The sequence below is a fragment of the Gasterosteus aculeatus genome, chromosome 13 (genome assembly GCF_964276395.1).
Source record: "Gasterosteus aculeatus chromosome 13, fGasAcu3.hap1.1, whole genome shotgun sequence".
NCBI lineage: Eukaryota > Metazoa > Chordata > Actinopteri > Perciformes > Gasterosteidae > Gasterosteus > Gasterosteus aculeatus.
Window position 1 is genome coordinate 13,376,476 of NC_135701.1, and position 20,976 is coordinate 13,397,451.

At 41.0% G+C, this 20,976-nt stretch overlaps 1 protein-coding gene across 2 annotated transcripts in view; it reads right to left on the reverse strand.

Annotated features, from left to right (window-relative positions):
- Positions 1 to 4,380: 4,380 nt before the first annotated feature.
- LOC120830991 (GDNF family receptor alpha-2) overlaps positions 4,381 to 20,976 on the reverse strand; it is a 40,512-nt gene continuing 23,916 nt past the window's right edge. The window contains exons 5-8 of one of the 2 annotated variants that reach the window (XM_040196071.2): positions 13,542 to 13,654; positions 12,544 to 12,684; positions 9,564 to 9,706; positions 4,381 to 5,420 (exon numbers count right to left, since the gene is read on the reverse strand). In XM_040196071.2, coding sequence (XP_040052005.2) covers positions 5,283 to 5,420; positions 9,564 to 9,706; positions 12,544 to 12,684; positions 13,542 to 13,654 — 535 coding nt within the window. In that variant the 3' untranslated portion in view covers positions 4,381 to 5,282. Of the gene's footprint in view, positions 5,421 to 6,542; positions 6,856 to 9,563; positions 9,707 to 12,543; positions 12,685 to 13,541; positions 13,655 to 20,976 lie in introns of those variants that run through there. The other variant, XM_078087623.1, reaches the window with a different exon arrangement.

Here is a 20,976-nt window from a genome sequence, read left to right on the forward strand (position 1 = left end):
CCGCTTTTGTTCCATTTAATGAATGTTTGAGAAAAAAAAATGCACGTGGTGAAATTCCCAATAAATGTTTTCATAAGGATGATGTAAAAACATGTAGTATCAGCTAGAGTGGAAAAGTAAATCTAACAAGCTTCTCACGTTGTCTGTGGACTCGATGGGTTCGCTCTGTTAACTTCTTATATAATGGAGAGAAGAAAGACTCTTGTTTCACTGGCATGTAATGGGTTGTAACAACACATGTGAACTTTCACATGGCGTTTCATGCTTCCCATGAAGCGCCATGTGAGCACCTTCACCGGGACAAATTAAATCAGATAAGAAAATAAGTTGGCTTACTGCCCCACCACAAAAACATATGTTTTTTGCTGCCATTAGAGTCACATTGTTTCTTACACTGATACATATTTTATTATCTTTATTATATGTATGTATACACAACACAATAAGCACTCCTGTTCTTTGTTGTGAATGCTTCTCTTTATTTTCCTGTTTTTTCCCACTGTGATTGTTGTTCTTTGGTGCTAAGGACACATGTGGCTTGGGTTTTTGAGCCCAGGCATCGACAAAACCATTATTCTCATCCCATATCGCAGTGGTTTTGAGATCCATTACAGCATGCCATACATATGATTTAAGGATCATCACATCCAGGCTGTGTATCAAACGTGATGAATAGGAGATTACATCAAACATCCGGTTCTGTCAAGCGTGAAAGCGTTATTTTTCCAGCACATCTGTAACTACTCAATATTTTACAGCAGGATCTTTTTTCGGCAGTCTATTGTACTTTTCTCTGGCACTATGACATAATCCACATTAACAACTCATTACAAGCATTTACATCAGTTCCTGTGTTAATCTCCAAACAAAGACCATGATACACACTGTGAACTGCGCTGTAGCAGATGTGAAGATGTATCACTCATTTCTCAGACCAAAAAACATCCGCTAAAGGGTTCAGTTGCATCAGCCTCAGACTGCTGTGGCGAAAAGAAAAAAGCCCAACGAGAACAGGTGGGTGAGCACAGAAAGGAACGATGGGATGGCGATGGGAGCCGTCTGTGATGGGAGCATTTCTATCCTAAGTAAACCTTTCTTCTCTCTCCGCCATGTGCTGAGTGTTGATAAGAGACATCATCCCACTGACTCATTAATCAACTGTGAAATGTACAGCTACCTGCCGCTTTCTTATTCCCGTGCCCCCAAAACCTCGTCCCTACCTGCCTCCTCCCCCACGACTATACCCGCCTGCAAATAGAAGAAACAAACTGGACTCCACAAGGACTGCTTTTGAAAATAGAAAAAGAGAATTGCTCTCCCAGCACATTTCTCCTTTTCCAGATATTTACCTTCTGAATTATATCCAAACGCTTGCAGCCATGTGTACGCGTGCATTCACAAACAGAGCTTAAAGACATGTACGCAAGGACACAGGAGCAAAAGGAGCTCCTTAAATCCAATCCAATTGGTTTGTAGATTAGAGTTGTGCAGCCGAGCACATTGTTCTACGGAAACAATTCCCACGCTTTTCTATCTCAGTGGCTTAAATTATGGATACCGTATCTTTTTAGCTCTACATCTAACATTCAAACCCCTCACTTCCCTCCTCTATAAATGCACTTTATTGTGCCCCGGTAATATCGGCCACAAAATACCTCATACATTTCTAAATTGTGCTGTGTTGTGTAGGTCTCCTGCATAAACATATTCTTAAGCTCTGTAAGAACTGCTGATCAGCCATCTTTTTCACCTCAAACTCACTCCAGGGAAGTAAAATGAAGAGAGGGGAGGTCTGAATTTTGATCAGTGGATTTGCATTTTCTACATGTTCAAACCCCTTAATTTATCTGCCAGTTTTAATCTCATTTAGCTGACCGTATAAAAACTGTGGTTCATTATTTTTTTTTGAAAAGTAAGCAGCAAACTGACCAAATCAAAGTTTGATTAATGGGCCAGGACGTGTAGGCAGCATTGTTCTAGTGACAGCTGCGTCAACAGGAAGCCCAGAGAGCTTTCTGCCTGTATATTCTCTGATAGAGAGGACTGCAAAAATATAAACGCAGCAGGGCACAAGTTCACTTTCGTGTTGCATTTATGGAGCTGACTAAACTGCAAACAAGCAAATGCTGTGGTTGACATTTATCACGCGCTGCGGCGGCGCAAAGAACTCTATTTGGTTCAGCACCACCACAAACAACCACCACAAGTGTCAGCCAGTGAAATCTCACCGCTAACATCCCAGAAACCTACCTATTCACAGAGGCTTCGGTCTTCGTGTCAACTTCTTCCAGTAATAATCTTGCTGTGGACTTTTCAGGGAAATGCAAAACACATAGAGATGTAAATGGCTGCAAGTGTCAAATTGGACAAACACATCCTACCACTTTAAGCTCAAATGCACGATATTTATCATTCACATGAAAATTCTATGTAATGTAGAATGTAAAGTAATACGCTTTCCCTGCTTTAAAGAGGACCTGTGTCTTTGTTGGAAAAAGAGTCTGCACTGCGTCATGACTATCGCATTATGGACTACTTCAGGAGAATGGCCATCTCTGGGGAATTTCTTCCTTTTGAATTTAATAAATGTACATGTAGGACTAGAAGCCATTTGTGTTTTGATTCTCTGATTCGGATATGTTTGGATAAAAGAAGATTGGATGGTCCTGTTTAATTTAAACAGTTTTGCACCCAAACATTTTTCTACTGCTTTTGACTGGGAATGCCATAAACCATGTATTCTAGTGATTTGAAGCTGCTTGGACATTCATAAAGGTACAATATATATCCAGCAAAATATCCAATAAAAAAGACCATCATTTAAAATACATTGGTAATTTGGCATATTGATTGTTATCATCTATTATGAAACTGGGGAAAAACACTTAAAAGGAAGGCTTGTACTTTGTACATCATAGAGTCATATACACATATATAGAGCACACCGCTTTAGGAAATAACTGTAATTTATGCCCGACTCGACCACACTCTGTATGCCGCAGCTACATTTAACAATAACAATTTGAGCATTGTTCAATTTGACATCTGTTCCTGTAACAGACTGTGAACCTTTTTTCTAAAAATGCTTGCAACATGAAGCTGTTTGGCTCAGTGCCGTGTATTTATGTGACACAATATTCTTGTACCGACATAAAACATTTTGGTGGAAACTTTGACTGTGTGTCAGTACCAGTCAATATTACTTCCCTGCCAGAAATATATGATCTATGTATAAACAAACAAAATATAAGTGGCTGTAAAACGTGTCTCTGTGAAGTGATCCAGTCAGAAGGGTTAAGTTAGGATTCATAAAATGACACTCACATGCCCATTTATAAATTGAAGATATTGGTTTCGTTCCCTGATGAAGAAGAAGGGATCTCTTTTTAGCATTAATAAATAAGAAGAATCCAGCGGACTGGGGATCCCATTACGTGTGGACAAAATGAATGGTTACAGGCAATAATGTACATATGAGGCCTTTGAGTATCCAAATGATCCTTTTAAAAGTTGATTTTTGTCCCCATAAAATATCAACGATCATTTTTACACCACCATCAACATTGTGTTAATTAGTGTGCTTTTGGTGTGTTGACGGGATGATCTCTCTCTCTTAAAAAACATTCTTCAAACAAAATGTCCAGTTTGAATAAAGTAATTGAGCAGATGATTTTTTTGTTGTTAAGTTTTTAGTAGTTTTTTTGTTAAATCAAAGGAAACATCCAAAATACAAATATGGATTAAAGATTAATATTTTGTTTGATTGCGATTTTGACAACTATGGTTTTGGAGGCAGCCTTAGGAACATTTCATCTTGAAGGGCACACATTATATTTTTTCAGTACAACATAAATGCTAGTAAATTAAGATCAAGACTGTTACATTTTATATGAAAATCCGGACGAAAGAGTTAAAAGGCTGAATTTTAAATTGTGGCTGTCCTGACTCTCAAAAAAGCCTACAGTTAATTACTCTCTATGCATCATAACCTCTGCTCTCTGAGGGGGCCGCATGAACCCGCATACCGGCAATTTCAACTGCTCCTTCTAAGCTGCTTTTCAGCTGCATTGAATCACGGATGCTCACACGTTGTAATAACCTTCCACACACACACACACACACACACACACACACACACACACACACACACATACACACACACACACACACACACACACACACACACATACAGTACGATACTCACACACAGGTTATGGCTTTCCAAGCAGTTTGAGCTTGTTTAATCTCATCCCTGTATACATTCTTTGTGATTAAACCTTTAGAGACAAATATAAACGCAGATGATGAAGACCTTCAATTAGTACCAATACAGAGTCATCTTAGCATACAGTCATTTCTATTCAAGGTACCGTAGATATCTTTTGGTTGAAAGAAAGAAAGGTGTTTATTATACATAGAGACAGAAATATACAACATGTGCAGGTGGACGTATGGATCTCACCCACAGTTATTAACATTTTCAAATGACCAAAGGACCGTTAACTGGTTATGCTGCTATCTTTTGTTCTTTTGGCCGCCTGCTGAAAAAGTAGACTGTAGCATCCAAATGAGAGAGCTTCACGGTAGCTTGCTTATGGTCACGGATACTATACCAACACTTAGAACACTGAGTAGGCTTTACAGTTTAGAGTTTAGACTAGTGTTGAAGACACACAATGTAATCATCCCCCATCCCCGCCCCTAAATTTGTGGTCTGTTAATCCAAGAAAAGATTAAGTTGAGAACCAATTCAAAAAAGTGTGACTGATAGCAGAAATATGTCTCTCTTTGTCCTTTTGCTTTAACTCTAGCCCATTTACCTCCTGCTCATTCCTTTTCTCTCTGCAACAATTTATTTTCTGTCAATCTGTCTTCTTTTAATTATCTCGTTCATTCCCGCTCTACCTCCTCTGGTGTGAAAAGCGCAAGCGTTGAAAATGATCAGCTTCAGTCCTCTAGGATTTCGTGTCTCAGGCTGAGGGAGAGTTGCTCCCGAAGAATGGACTTCATGGCCTCTCCTACTAAAGGTCCTTTTTCAAGCCTCTGTGCTTTATCACAGTTGTGGTCCGCTCTAACATTACATCAAATAAACAACAAATTCACAATTGCAAAAATTTCAATATTTTCCACCTCTTTTTTCTTTTTTTCTCTCACTTTCATAAATACCATTTTTGTCAACTGCCCAGAGATTCAGCCTTCTTAATATCAGTCTCAGAAATAACACCTTCTGCTTTTGGGATCAGCTTGTGGGTGGATGACCTCTTTTTCTTCTCCTGGCACTTCTATAAGGCATGCTGGGCCAGGACCAGAGCCAAAGCCAGGCTGGGAAGCAGTGCCCAGACATTGGCACACAGACAAGCAGAGTGATCCTCTGGCAGGCCTCGGGTTTCGCCCAGGTCACCGTCTCTTGGTTCCGGATACTGCGCAGATACAGGGACACGCAGAGGGAGAAAGACGTGCAAAGGTTAGACATGACTCAGAAGCTCGCGTTGCTTCTTGTTCTGGCATTTGATGAGTGAAAGGAGCAAGCATGCGACAGGAGGGAGGTGAGACAGGCAGGGCGAGAGCTGAGAAGAAGGAGTCAGAAAGTCGGAGTAAGAGTGAGACACTACGTGGATCCACGGCAAACCCACTTTGGCACAAACATTAAGTGTTTCATCCAACAAACGTTTTGATATGTGAAGTACTTTCCAATCCCCTGCTTGGTATGCTCTCTGCTTCTTAAACACGTTGGCAACAAAGGAAAGCTTCTTTGGGGGAACATTATCATTTCTTCTTTTTTTTTAACTCTTTTAATTTGTGCCAGCAAGTCGCAGTTTTTAAAGCTATCATTAGAGACTTTATTTACAGGAACAACATGCTACAAAACCCAAGACGCTGTTGGACACAGCTGTGGGTTTCTTTCAATTTTTCAGAAGATAAAGAATGACAGCAGGAAAAACTCTTAACAAAACACTTGCAAGACCCCATGTATGGAGTTTGTGCACAATCGAAACATAAGTGTTTATTTCTATGCACAAGTAAAAATACACTCATGCACACCATGCAAACAGAGAGGGGGAAATGCAGTTAAACTACACTATTGACAAAATGATGGAGGGCAACACAACGGTCCAGATATTAAACTCCATCGCCTCCAGAGTTCCACTCTCACATACGCACTGCAATTGCCTTATGATGTTTTGTTTTTTTCTAAAATTGTTAGCACTTTGAACACTTTTTCAATTTCCTTAGATTGTCATCACACAAAGCATAATCATTTGCCTCAAACTTAAAGTAGTCTTCCTCAATTTGCGGAAGCACCATTTTCAGTCCAGCACAGCAATACAGAGGCACATCATAAGGAACATGAAACATTTCTTGTCCTCCACCTCCTCCTCCTCCTACTCCACCTCCACCATCCCCGCAACTCATTTTTACCTTTTTGCAAAGAGTGCACTTTGGTCAATTTCCCTGTACACAGGAAAAATATCTACCAGCACCTCGTTTTCCCATAAAACAAGGTAACATATGAACAAGAAAATAAAAAATAAAACAAGAAAATTGTGTTGGATTGTATTCACAGGTTGAGCATATGTTCCCTGTTAAAGGTAAGAAAGAAGAAGGGAGGGAAAAGAGGAGTAAAATAGCGGCAGTTATCAAAGTACCTGAGATTGTGAATCACGCTCTACAAAGAAATAGTTAAATGACAGCTGCCAAAAAAAGGTGAAAAAAGAGCCACGGGTAGCTTGACAATGCGCCCAACACAACCGCGACTAAAAGCCAATTAATTAGCAAGGGCAGTGATGTGTGACAGCAGCCTGTTGACATGAGTCCAGATCTCCGGCTGCAGCCAATATCCACACACTCAGGCTTCTGAGAAGGTACACACACACACACACCCGCACACACACACACACACACAGATACACAGTTAAACGCACATGCATACAAATCTATACAAATCCATACACCGTGACGGAACACAGACAATGTCAAAACGCAAATTTATTTACTGAGTTTAACAGGCTGGCACACAAGTAGATGGCTGTAGTTTATATTATCAATAAGCACATTGTCAAATTTACAGTTTCCTGAGGCAAGTAATCAAGTCACGCATAGCTGCGTTGTTTCTGTTCACAATCACTTTCATTCAATTTAGCTGAAACATTATATTATGTTAAACTGTATTTGGTTTAACAAATTATGTTATCATGTATTACATTTTAAACTAAGCTTAAGATGTAACGGTTTAAATTAAACTTTTCATTCTTCAAGAATCTGTTTTCAATGTCCTTCAAATTTAAACTTGGATTACAAAAGACATACAAACTCCATCTCATCTTTGAGACACCAACCCATTTAAAGTTTGCATTATCCCTCATCATACTCGTTTTAGTAATAATAATCAATACATGAATTATCTCCTTATAGACAAAGCAGGAATTGTGATTGATACCCTTGTGATTTACAATACATGAATGACCAAACCTCTGCTAACATGTTTAGACGCTGAGCCTGAGACAAAGCCCACAACCACCAGCAGTGACATTTATAACAATGCTGTTTCTAAATTAGCTGAAAATACTCCATGAGAGAGCGTGACGGACATGAACAGGCTTAGTCTCAAGCTTCATTTTATAGGTTATCCTTTAGTGTCATGGTCCGTCTATCACAAAACAGATTTATACTGTTACCTAGGCTACTTGCGCACATGTGTGCACACAGGAGTGTGTGTGTGTCTTTGCTGGTTTTGGGTCTTCATGCTGCCACATGGACTCTGTATATACCAACATTCCCCACAAATTGATCTGCCATGGAAGTTTGACAAGTTTTAATTGCCAGGCAATGTTGTCTGAGAGCACAGAGCAGCCCAAAATGTCCTTACCAGCTCCCTCTCTAATTATAAACTTCCTGCTTGAATAATCACACGTTTTATTGTTTCCTAATTACCATTTTTACAATAAATTAAACACCACGTTGCAGCAAGACAGCCACAGAGCAGTGCATCAATACTGACGTATACACACACAACACTTCCACCATCAATTCCCTCCCTTCCAACCTCTTTCTCTCCTAAACCGTTCCCAAACATACACACTATTATTGTTATCAGAAGTGCTTGTTTATTATATCTCCACTCCTCAACATTTTCAAGCTTTTAATTTGCTGTCTTCACAGCAAAAAGGATTTCTGCGTAAACACAATGCAGCATGTCTCGGATGCAATGTGACCATTTAATGGCCGTGAAAGCCCCTGGAATTACTCAAAATAGATGTCTTAATGGGCGTGATTCATTCAGCACGTACATTTGCATTCATAAACATTGCACGCTACTTTGGTTTTGCATATACCTATAATAGTCACTGAAAAATTGTCATTAACAATAACAGCATCAGTGGCAGCAGTGGAGGGGTCTACAGGAGTGCCTAATTCAGCCAAGCTTGGTAACTGGGTCCCTGGTAAAGGTGAAAAACATCATTTGTTTTACACCAGCAGGCTACATGCACATCGAAAATACACAAAAAAAACAGCTCCTTTGCCCCAAGTCTTCTGACTTGCTCAAGAGAGATAGAGAGGGGGGGGGGGGGGGGGGGGCTTGGCGGACTATATGTTCCAGTCATGTTCCAATTTTCTTAAGGGTTGTTAAAGTTATGAAGACAAATACAAGTTGCATTCTTGCAGCACAGCAACGAATGATGTTTTTCTGCTGTGGATGGTAAACACAGTTATAGTGGAGTTCACTGCAGTCTTCAGAGGACACGGCATTGAGCACAGTACAGGCCTGGGGCCAGTATTTTAGAACCTTTAATCCAGATTAAAACCTCCACCTCCCATTGAGTTCACTCTTTCATTGTGTGAGAGAAAAAATATTTATTTCAGCCAAATGTCATCATCTTGGGTGTAGCATACATACTGTCTTATCATAAATGGTCTCTTCTGATGTGCCAATTGCCTTAACAAGCATAGAGATTAAATGTGAATGGTGTGTTTAGCTTTGTTATTTTGCCGTTGTACAAAATTCTCCTTTCATTGAAGCAGAGAGGAGGAGTGTCTTTGTGGTACTTTTTTAAACAAAATCATGAAGGGAAGTTGCTGGAAACGTTCTTCTGTATATATTCTGCAACAACAACAAATGTTGGTTGTAGCTTTTTAAATACTAGCTCTATACGTACATGGCGACAGCAGAGCCAGCAGGTTGCAGCTAACGGTGCTAACAGCCTTTACAGTGCAGACTACGGTGCTAACACTGTTACCTGGTGACAGAGTTTAGGTGGTAAGCTTCCACGATGACGCTGTCGGCCGGGACGGCGTCATCAACCATAACCGCTGTATCACTGCAGTGGCGAGCTAATCAGTTGGGCATGCTCTCATGCATGAACTCGTACATGTACATGCACTGGGGCTGTGCTATGTCAACAAAGCAAGTAGAATATCAGTTTAAAACACATACACAGAGTTTATTCCACTATAGCTTTACATAGAAAATAGCTGTTGCTTTAATGATGCTTTTAATGTTGAAAAGAGCATGTGTGGCATTTGGAATATGCTAGAAATGAACCAATAAAAGAAAAACATATTACCTTTGGGATGGTGACAAAGGTTGGTTCTAAGGTGTCTGTCGACCAATCCGACCCTGTTCTCGTAATGGCGGAGGGACCAGGTACAGACACATTTTTGTTCTGCATGTTGTCTATCCCGTAACCGAAGGCCTGAATAGCATTTCCTGCAGGGAAAAAGATGTTAGGTTATTTGTTTTGCACTGCCGTCCCAGCAAGAAGTCAGCTAGCAGCGTGCTCTAAGTCGACCTCTTGGTCCCATGCCCAATCGTTGGCAATCGAGAGTGAGGTCGGGCTTAGTGTGATAAAGGAAAGAAGACGTAAAAACAGTAACAAGACTGTTTGTTTCCTCATTAAGCTTAAGAGTTGAACCAATAAAAAAGAGCAATGTGTCTGTTACTGGGGAGGCCGTCCAGGATTGTAATGGTTCACAAAACACCAATATTGTCTGATGTTTAATATCTCAAGTTATATCCTTTTTTGCCTAACCGGTTTATATAATATCAATGAGGTAATTATTCTTCTTGGAGCAAATTCTGTGGAGAGACAATGGACACATTTATTGGATACAACAAAATTTCTTCATGTCCTGGGCTCATTACAGAAACCGTTTATGTCACAACGACCCTACTCAGATTGCAACACGCTGACCAAATAGTGGCAAAATGTCAGCACTTGGGATAATGAAGCCCAATTTGTCTGCCGACAGTTGTCCACTCACAAATGGAATCTGCTAAAAGTAGCAAATCAATCAACTCTAACAGTGGACAGCAGCCTCTGTATGCATGTGGGTGCTTTTGTATTTCCCTGCAGATGAACTGTATGTGTATGTGTTATTTTCTGTATAAGTGCATGTGTGAGTCTGCAAAAATGTGATAAATCCTAGTTCAGTCAGCTTTCAGCTAGATATGGTAAAATAGGGTCTGAGTACCTTTTCACTGCTCATCCGCTTAAAACACAAGGCTTGTTTCCCTTTGTTCTGAGAGAAGGCAAGGCATGTAATTGCTTGGCTACCACCTTCATTTTAAGGTCAGCAGGCAGAGATGACTTTGAAAAGATTCATGTGACTGATTCAAAACGAAGGAGAAATGGCATTTCCCCAACGCCGTACAAAGAACAAACATGTATAATCTGATGGACACAAACACAGTCCTTAGTACTCCCGATGCATGGCCAAAGAGATTTGTCTCAGTCAATTTGGGCCGCTGCTTGAAAAAAGCAAGCACAGAGAGGAACAAAGCTTACCAGTGAAGCCTAACAACTTGAAATGCTAGTAGTGAAGACCTGGTGAAGTACTGTTGAGACATGCAATGTTAACGTGCGAGGTTCGTCCATCGCTAGCTATCCCTCTGCAGATGCTGTACGATAGGTAAAAAGTCATAAATCAAACTAGTTGGCTGGAGGGCCTCCACACAGGATGTTTTACTGCACCTAAATGTTTCACCGAGTGATTAAGCTCATTGCCAATAGCAATTCAGGTTTTTAATGACTTTGAATGTTTTCCTTTAACCCCTGGGCATAGCATGTATCTTCCTACCTGCAGGGACAGACGGAGTAGGAGAAAAAAGGAGGGAAGTACAAGAAGATCAGAAATAGAGAGAGGTCCAGACTATGTTTGAACTATTATAATATTTAACTAAATAATATAATTATGTTGGCCCCCGCACATACATAACTATTCTATTGTTGTATATTTGACTATTACTTTACTTGATCTTGCAAAGATTGTCTGCAAATACGATGAAGCATATTTCTAGAAAGATTTTACATACACACAAACACACATAGGTGTATAGGTATGTGTGTACCCTCCTCCATGTTTTGAAGTTTATCCCCTGTTCCCCCTGACTGCAGAGAGGAGATGCTGCATTTTGCGTTATTTTTCAAGACGCCTCCTCAGCTCCCTGCCTCATCCCTCATCTTGCACACTCAGCTAAAACAGTACCCTGGCAATCTATTGAAATGGTCTGAAAGCATTATCCACACAATGGAACATGTTAAAGGCAATGGTGTCTTCTAGTGCTGTTGACACTGCTCGCTCCACCATAGCCAGGAACCAGTGTGCTGTATTTTTTAATCTCAGTTAAAAAAAGCATGAAGACGTTTGAGGGAACTGTCACGCTGCATCCTGTTTGTTGTGCATTAGTTGTGCAGTTATGTATTTTAGCTCCTGCAAGTATTTAATTTGTGCTAGATCTGTTCATTTCCATGACATTTTGCTCCTGCAAGGGATAAGCCCTCTAACTTTCTTAGATTGAAAATGAAAATGACATGGGAATGGTTTCTTTTGCATAAAGGTCTGGGCAGATCCCGCCCAGAGGGGGGACGAGAAATGATAAGAAACGACTGTAGTTTTTGAGAAACTAAGTACATTTTATTTCAACTTAATCAGTGTCAGTGAATGCGTTATATAAAACTATGTTGCGAACTCGTTTTTATTTGCACTTTAAGAAGTTCCATCAATCCATGAATATTGTTCAGTTTTATTTTTATTTTTTTATTTCCCTATTTTTCATAAATAAACAGAATCGCTTCAAAAGTGGTTCCCAAACCTTTTCTGTTGAGTCCCCCTATGATGATATAAGAACATTGAGGGACACCCCAAATGGGTCGTATCTTCTTTGTTTTGAATCAATCATATTAGAATATAGAAACCTGCCTGTTACAGCTGTATCAGACATCTGATTTGCGCTTTGTATTTGTTATTATTTTATATTATTTTACCGGTGTGTGTGTGTCTATGTGCCTTTGTGTGTAGGTTGGTGATGAAGTTGTCCCCCCCCCCTCCCCTGTAGTTCCACTGTTTAGAAACCACTGTGCTACAAGACCATTAAAGTTGCATTAAATAAAAGTTCATGGCTCACTCAACTCTCACATGGCGACAACAGTAACTACCGCATCAGAAGCTTGTGCTCCTATCAATAATAAATGACTGCTGGACCCCTATCAGTTACAAAACCCATTTCAGACGCATGCAGAGTGTCCGCGTATTGGGATTCCTCACTTAGGCATGTGTTGTTGGTGAAGTACCGCAGGAAGTTCAGACATTCCTCTTCTTGGTTTCCACTGCCCTTACAGGTGCACCAGGGGGAGATGGTCCAGTTGGAGAAGCTGCTGTCGACATAGTTGGGAGTCATGTCTGTTCCTGTGAGGGCATCCACACACAAAGGCAGAAACAAATGAGACAAATAGGGACAAACGGTCGTAGGTCACTAATGGACTATAATGGACTACATTAATTGAGAATAGTATACAAAATGGACAACAGGATGTTAGTCATAGGAATGGGGTTGTGATTATGGCAAGGTGAAGCATTCTGTAATGCTTTGTTTTAGAGGTAAAGAGGCCATTATGTTATGCATATTTTGAAGTGTGTCTAGCTTAAATATAGCACTGCTGCACTAACACATATCACTTTTCAAATGCCTTTCTGTGTTGATGCTTTCTGCTGGAGTCGGGGCTGTTGAATGTCGCATTTTATAGAGAAAATCCAAGAGGCACCGTGGCACATTATCACTTCATACTGTGCCAGTTATGACACATGGTGGGGCTGGGCAGTGACTGATACTGAAATATGGACATTATAAAAGAGAAGTTATTTTGTGTAAATTTGCATTTGGAACCCTTCATGGCTATTTGATGCACCCAAGATGCTGTTATAAAACGTTGGCTAGGCTTGAAGAATGTGCAGGTGCCAGTCCAGGCACATTGTCTGAGAAACACTTAATATACGCAAACAGATGGTCGTAAAGTGTTTTAATTAAGTAAACACTCTCTCTGTGCCTCTACTGCACTAATCACTTCTGGTGGTGACCTGATGTCCAGTGTGCCAGGGGAGATATCAGCCCGGGAGTCTCATGCTCTGCTCCTTGGGATAGATTAGTTAGATTGCTGTCAATCTAACTGTAACCGTTACTCTTTATCTCACAATGTATCTGGATCAAAACACAAAGAGACTGTCATTCCGTCCCCGAGTCACCCGCGGCCCCCGGCTGTACTGACCGATGAGCCTCGCGTAGGAGGCCAAGCAGGCTTGGTGATTGTCTTGGTTGGGGCAAGTGCTCACTGTGTGCGGAGACACCCAGCAGTTCACCATATAATCAGCCAGCCGAGACCTGCACAACAAACGTGGAGCAGAGCGGGGAAAAAAAGAGGAAAACAGAGGCAGGCGTTCAGTCACAGCCATTTAACAGATGAACAAACATTCACACAAATTCAAAGCAGAGGGAGTAATATTTTGGCACAATTTTTACCCCGCAACGTCTGCCAGTGGAGACCAGCATCAACCTGGGAAAGTATACACAGCATCTGTGCACGAGCTGCTACAACAGGTGTCCTGAATAGCAAACCAGGTCTCACTCACGCTTCACTACCAACAAGCTATTTACTATTCTCATGGAATTCAACATACAACCTTATGAAGAAGAAAGATATCATGTCCCTTGTTTGATCGGTACTTCTATGCTTATCCTGGACATCAAGACTGTCTCCCAAACTCACTTCACCAACAAACCGGGGGAACGGATAAAAATAGTATGTTTTGTTTCGGTGTGTGTTTGTGATAAGAGCTTTAAGTCTGCGGAGGGCCCCGGGGTGGCATTGCTAATCCACTTAAGTAGGTTTATTGGGAGTAGCGTGTGCAAAGTTGCTCTGTCTGTACTGCTCACATCACAGCTGCCCCTAAGTGAATCACAATGCATTGCACATCTCTCTCTCCCTTTCTCTCTCTCCCTTTCTCTCTGTCACGACACATTCTTTCTGACCTGGCCTGACCACTTTTTTTCCACCTTAAGTCCAAAAGTGCTGCAACGTTCCTCGGGCTGTTTTGACCTGAACCAACGTGCAAATAAACAAAACCTGCTTAGGATGGGCAGTTGATTGACAGCATTTTATGGCTGGTGTGCAGTCGGTTGGACATTTTTGGGAAATGTATAAACAACACATTTATGAAGGCTTTCGCTTCCTTAGTCTGTTACTATGCACAGCCATGTGTTGCCATCCAGATGCTATCAAGAGGGCAAGTACTTCTCCCCAGCGAATGCTTGGTACCGATTGTTTATTACTCAGTCTGATCCTTATGTAGCTGGAGCAGGAAGCAGGAGTTTAGCTTTAAAAACAGGCTGGATACTTTGGGAAACAGCTAGCCTTGTTGATACGATACTTTGATGAGTGAACTTCAGATATGCATTGTATTTTTTTTACACGTTTTGGGGATTATTTCTTACCTTTGGAAAAAGTCAAAATAGACAAAAGTCAGGTTCAAGCAACACAACCACTTAGTTAGGTTTAGAAAAAGGTTTCTCTGACTTTGCTGACAAGAAAAAAAAAGCAATATCTTTTTTTAGTTGAGTATTCCTTGATATTCTGACAAATTTATAATCTATCTAAACTGGAGTCAGTTTAGATATATGTAACACGCATCTTTTTATCAAATAAACGTCATGGCAAAACGCTACAAACAGCCTCTAGATGCAGATTTTCTCACAGAAAAACATTTTTCCCCTTCACATTGATTGTAATTTATGACCTACTGTGACAGACTTCCTACAGCTTTGTATTCAATGCACTGAGCAAGAGATTCATGTTAAATAACGGCAATAAAATGCTGATGGTGCACACCGCTGCATGCTAAAGTAACTTAATCAGGTGGAATCTTAATGTCGCAAACATTTACATAATGCCTTGTCTTTAAATATGCATTGCGGCTGTATCACCTATTTTGAGTGAAGGCACTTCGGCACTCATTGATCCATTTTTTTAAGATTCAATAGTGGTTAACGTTAGATTCAATCACATGTGTAGCAACGATTTTGAGCATTAACCAGTGTGTTACCAGCAAACACTCAATCCATTGATCTTGGCAGAAGGAAAAGTCATAAAGGAGGGTGCTGTTGGCAGTAAGTCCATCAGAGGGAAAGAGAATGTTTCCGTTGTTGCAAGAAATTGAAGGGCAATATAATTACAGTTACACTGCATCTCAACTGGGCAAATAAAGAGAGCGAAGAGAAGCGTAGTTGGCATAGGGGGGAAAAGGGGGAACAGGCGTGAAAAGGTTACTGTCTGCCTGTCTGTCTGTCTGTCTGTCTCTCTCTGTCTTTCACTTCAGCAGAGATGTGGCCAGTGTGGTGTGATGGTCTTGGGCCTCGAGCAGCAAACTCCACTTAGACTCACTTCATTACTCCAACTCCGTCTCCATCCGCCATCCGCCCTCCCATTAAATCAGCCGAAGAGTCTCTCAATGTGGCATGCTGGTAAAATCGCGTCTAAAGCCACGGTTCAGAAAACGGGATGTGCATGGTTGCTCCGTCATGGCTAAAAAGGCCGATATAGGACAGGCACACTCACGCAAACAAACGCACAACCGATTAGTGATACACAGTACACAATGTTGAACCCCAGAAAAGAAAACCCCTGTAAACAACAAAACAAAACTATCCCGCTCCACACCTGCCCTCTTCAAAGTCCCCTCTCATCCATTCCTTTTCTGAGTGAAAGAAGGCACTTGTACCCACAATCATGTGCCAGATGATAAAAAAAGACACAGACTGAGGGAGAGAGAGAACAACTTGTGCCTACGCAAAGCAACCTTTAGAAACCGATTTTCCATTTTTTTCTTATGGGCAAACCAATGGTTGTTTTTTTTAGGAAGGAGGCAAAGACCACTGTAGATTAAAGAAACTGAGCAAGCGCTGTGTTTCTTCTTAGATGCCGAGCTCTCTCAGACAATGATGGCTTAAAAACTGTAATTTAAAGTTTAGAGAGGTGTCCTGAGTGTTCAGACAATGGTGTTCCAACACCAGGATTCAGCAAATTTCATGGCTTCCACTGGCTTTCCATTTTACCTCGGCAAAGCACCACTCGCTGCTGAAATTACAGGCTGTCTAGCTCAACGGAGTTTTATGGTCATTTCAGCCACTCAGCCCCCGGGGAAGTGGCAGGGGAGCCCCCACAGAGGTAGACTTCTTTCAACCAACCTGACACTTTAAACACTGTGATTCGGCTGAGCGTTGAGTGCCTGTCCATCCAGCTTGGCAGTAATAGAAAACTAATGGCTTTTTATATGGATTCTTATTCCTATCATTCGATGTCTGCGACAAACAATGACTAAAAATCAGATGAGTGTCCGTCTTGGAAACCATTTCCTCATGGAGGCAGAGGGGCGGGAGGAAAACAGTTATCAGACTCGAGTGGCTTCCTTTCTTCATTAAAAACAAGTCTTTTGAGAACCCGATCTGTTTTAAAGACTCTCTGTTCTCTGTCTACAAATATTAGTCATTCTACGGATGATCATTTCTGTTAAATGGTACTCCTCTTCATTCTTATCACTTCCCCCCAGTCTTCAGCCTAGAGAGGTTTTAAAAACCGTATCTCTTGCTCGTCTACACAAAGCACAACAACAACCATGACACGATAGCTGCCAACATAATTGCAGATAAATGAAGCAAATGAGAAAAACAAAAGATGTTTCTCCGTGCCGTGCTCTCCCCCCCCCCGTGTCTTCCCCTCTATTATGTTCCTCCAACCTTATCTCTCCTCCTCTCCTCTCCTCTCTTATAAATGTCCTGTGGTCACTGTCGTACTGTATGAACTGATTAGACGCTGAGAGCCAGTGCTCATGTGCAAACTTGCGGCATGGGATACTTAACAGTGCGGCATGGTTCAATACATCAGGACAATTCACGGGAAAAGCCTAAAAACACAACACTGACCTATAGAGCATGGAGGGCTACAAATATGTTTTTTATGAAATGGCCATAATCCATAATGGCAGTAATATTTTTTGCGACCCAGAGAGTGTTTTTGTTTGTTTTTAAGTGTGTTTGATCAGAGATGTCCATTTCACCCAGTGCTATTTATTTCTTTAATATGGCAAGACATGGACCTGTCTTTTTGGCAGCACTGTACTCATTGGAATTCCCAGTCAATACTCTAAAAGGGCAATGTGGACAGATGGCATTCAGTCAAAATACAAGTCAGTTTAGCTTGGCTGTCACATGACGCGACACAACCTTTCCCCCGAGTAGTCAGCTGAGAATTGAAACTAACAAAAACTGCCTGGCGACACAATCATTGCATTCCTAATCCAAACTAAAAAAACAACAATCTGAAATTTTTTGTTTTGTTATAAAACACTTACTTGTGCATGAAAATTGGCTTGCAAGCTTTAAACTTATTTTCTCTTGCTCTCAAACTAAGGCATGAAGTGTCCCTAAAAAATGACAGAGTTAGCAGTAATCTGTTAGTACTAGCAGCAATGAAATAGCTGTAAGCCAAATACCAAACAACGGTGTGGGGAAAGTTCTCAAAGAAGGTACATGATCCAGCCATCAAAAAGAGTCAGAATGAAGAAGAGTGTAAGAGCAGGCCCACAATGACACAGTCAAAACCACACACTAACCATTCTGCAGATAAAGTAAAAATCCAATTGATAATGTTTGCATTAATAATAGATACAATCAAACCGGCGGAAGAGATTGGGAAGGAAAATATGAGGCCGGGTAATGGCTGCAATTTGCTGCTATACCATAACCCCTTTGAGTTCACTGTTAGGAAAGTGAATGGAAATATACTAATCCATGTATTGGAATTAAAAGCACAACCCTCTGTTTCCAGCTCTTACAGCCAGAAAGCTAAGTACGCCTCCACTGAAGTCAAAGCCTGATTAAAGCCGCATACTGCGGCAAACTGTGCTATGTATGAGGAAAAGGTCACCGGTTGACACATGCTTTGCTTGCAAAACCAGAGCTTTCAGAACAGACACTTCACTTTGATAACTCGTATTGTATCAAACTTGAGCACAGTCTTTTAGAGGCACACTAAACAGAAGGAAAGTGGATGCTTTTATACTTTTGCAGGTGCAGCAATGACTAATAGAACCTTGGGAAGAGTTGACATTTCAGCATGTATGGTTTCCTGTTGTTGAGTTAATTCATTTAATTAATAATTCACTTTTAATGTCTAATTAATAGTATTTGTGTTTAGTTATCTGAAACAAGGTACGTGATTAGCACGGTTTGACTTCACTAATGTTTTGCTTACAATAGAAAATGATTCAATAAATACCCCACTTTTTTTTGAAGAAGACTGCATAATTCATTCACGTTAGCATTGGCTTTTTCGTTCGTCGTGGCCATGTTGAGAGCCGTTTGAGTCGACCCAATAATAATTGATATGCTCTGAATTTCAAATTGGGGCATTTTGTGTTGTCAGTTGATGTTCAGTTTATAGCTGGGGTTAGCTTTTAGTGAGTGGCCTTTGAAATACACCATAGGAACACCAAGAAAACAAAGAAAACAAATGTGTGTGTGTGTGTGTGTGTGTGTGTGCTTGTGTTCATGAATGTGAGAAAGACACAGAGATAAACGTGCTGCATGATTTCTTTCAGCTTGGTCTCTGAAGCTACAGAGTGATGCCATCCGGGCCACTCAGTCTCCCTCACTGTTCCCTCTGGGTGGAGGTTTGAGTTGTCGGACACAACCGCACAGACTCTTGATTTAGGGCAGTGTCTTTAAGTGTGTGTGTGTTTGTACATTTATCTTATGTGTGTCGGTGTGTGAAAGAGAGAGTCGGTACCCTGCAAGTTTTCGTAAAGGCGGACTTGTACAAATCTGGCATCTCCCAAAATGGGTCAGATTACTTGTATAGTGGATGGATTGTCTCTCACTTCCCCACTTTGATAACCAGTGGCCAAAGAACTCAATACAAGAGCGCCCAGTGAGCCTGCGGACCTAGGAATATTAATCAAAGACAGAAGTGTTGCATTGATCCTCCGGCAATCAATACGGTAAACATAGACAACTCAATGCTCTTTGGGCTTGACTTCATTGGGCTGGTGTTGCGTTAACTGACATAAAAATAGATAGAGAGTTTATCTTCTTGCATGTAAGCACTCACATAAACATGCTCAGTATGCGCACCCATCCAAATATAGCCCTATTGTCACTCTGAGGACTAAGCAGTCCCAAATGAATAGATGTAGATCCATTGGATGCATCGCGATGACACAAAGTTGGAGAAGCTCAGACGAGAGGGAAATAGCAGAGCAGTAACAATCATGACTTTGTCGTCTGTTGTTTATCTAGGATTATGGAAAAACGTAACTTAATATTTGCAGTAGAAGTACAAACACGTAAAAAAATAAGAGCTACTCTATTTAATGCTGGTTGTCCTTCCATCTACAATCCATAGATCTCAAGAGTATGTCACAATTACCTCCACAGAGACCTGATTGATATTTTCCAGTACAATATGTCACTGAAGCCCAAGCCAAAACGATATATTTGATATCCTTTCCAATATATGTTTCTTGTTTGAGCTCCACCTGGAACAAGCTGAACAACCTCATAAGGTGAAATCCCAGCCAATCTGGCATCCGATGTGCTCCGAGTAAAAAACAAAAAAACAAAGTATATCAAGGCATCTAACCTGAGGGGGAAAGCAAGAGACGGCTGGTCAGTCAAAATGTAAATAATAAAATGTATATACATTTTTAAATCCATTTTGAGCCGTGGCGGGAGCGAGGCATGTCTTTGGCCTACAAGGTCTGCTGCAGATATCTATAGCTGTTTGACCAAACCATTGACCTCCAACCCACTGCAGTAGCTTTACGGGCCAGATCGATTCTCCAACCCTTCCCCCTCCCTCTCCCTCCCTCCCTCTCTCTCTCTTTATCTCCCCTCTCTCCCTCTTCCCATTTCCTCTTCCTCTCTCAATCAGTCCCTAGTGTTAAAATGTAATAGGCTTGGACTACTGCGTCTTCCCTGTTTGGAGACAGATAGGCGTCCCTAGGGAAGCCACGCCTGTTGAATGATGTAACCTTACCTGCTGCTGCTGCTGCTACACTCAAATTTCCCCCTGGGGATGAATAAAGTATCTGTCGATCTATGTATCTTCAACCTGCTTTTATCAACACATCTGTGGGAGGGGGAAATATAGTCAAGAAAGTGTACTCTGGTGTACTTGAGGTTGCTGTCTAAAATGTGTGGGGATGGATTTCTCTTGGTTTTCTCCGTTTGTTTTGCATTAAAGAGATTCTGGTGTGTAGACTTTGTGGCCATTGGCGGGACAAATACATTTTAACTTTAATTTGCTAGAGCAAAAAACTGAAGGGGTTAAGAACAAAACGCGTTGCTTAGTGCACCATCCCAATAAATTATCAGGTTACTTATAATAACAAGACAGTGTTTCCGGGGACTTAAACGACATTGACCTGTCCTGTGATGATGTTTGACATCATTCAGATATATTCTCTTGCATGTCTACATTTATTCACTGTAGGAGAATTATTAGTCACATTCAAGCTTAAAGTTGTTGTGCACAAGTGCGTGGTTTTGTGTATGTTACTCCTCAAGTGCTTGTTGTTCCGTATTTATGATCGTGTGGTTGTGTTTGTGTGTGCGCGCTCATAGAGCTGTTGACCTCACTGAGGCATCACCCA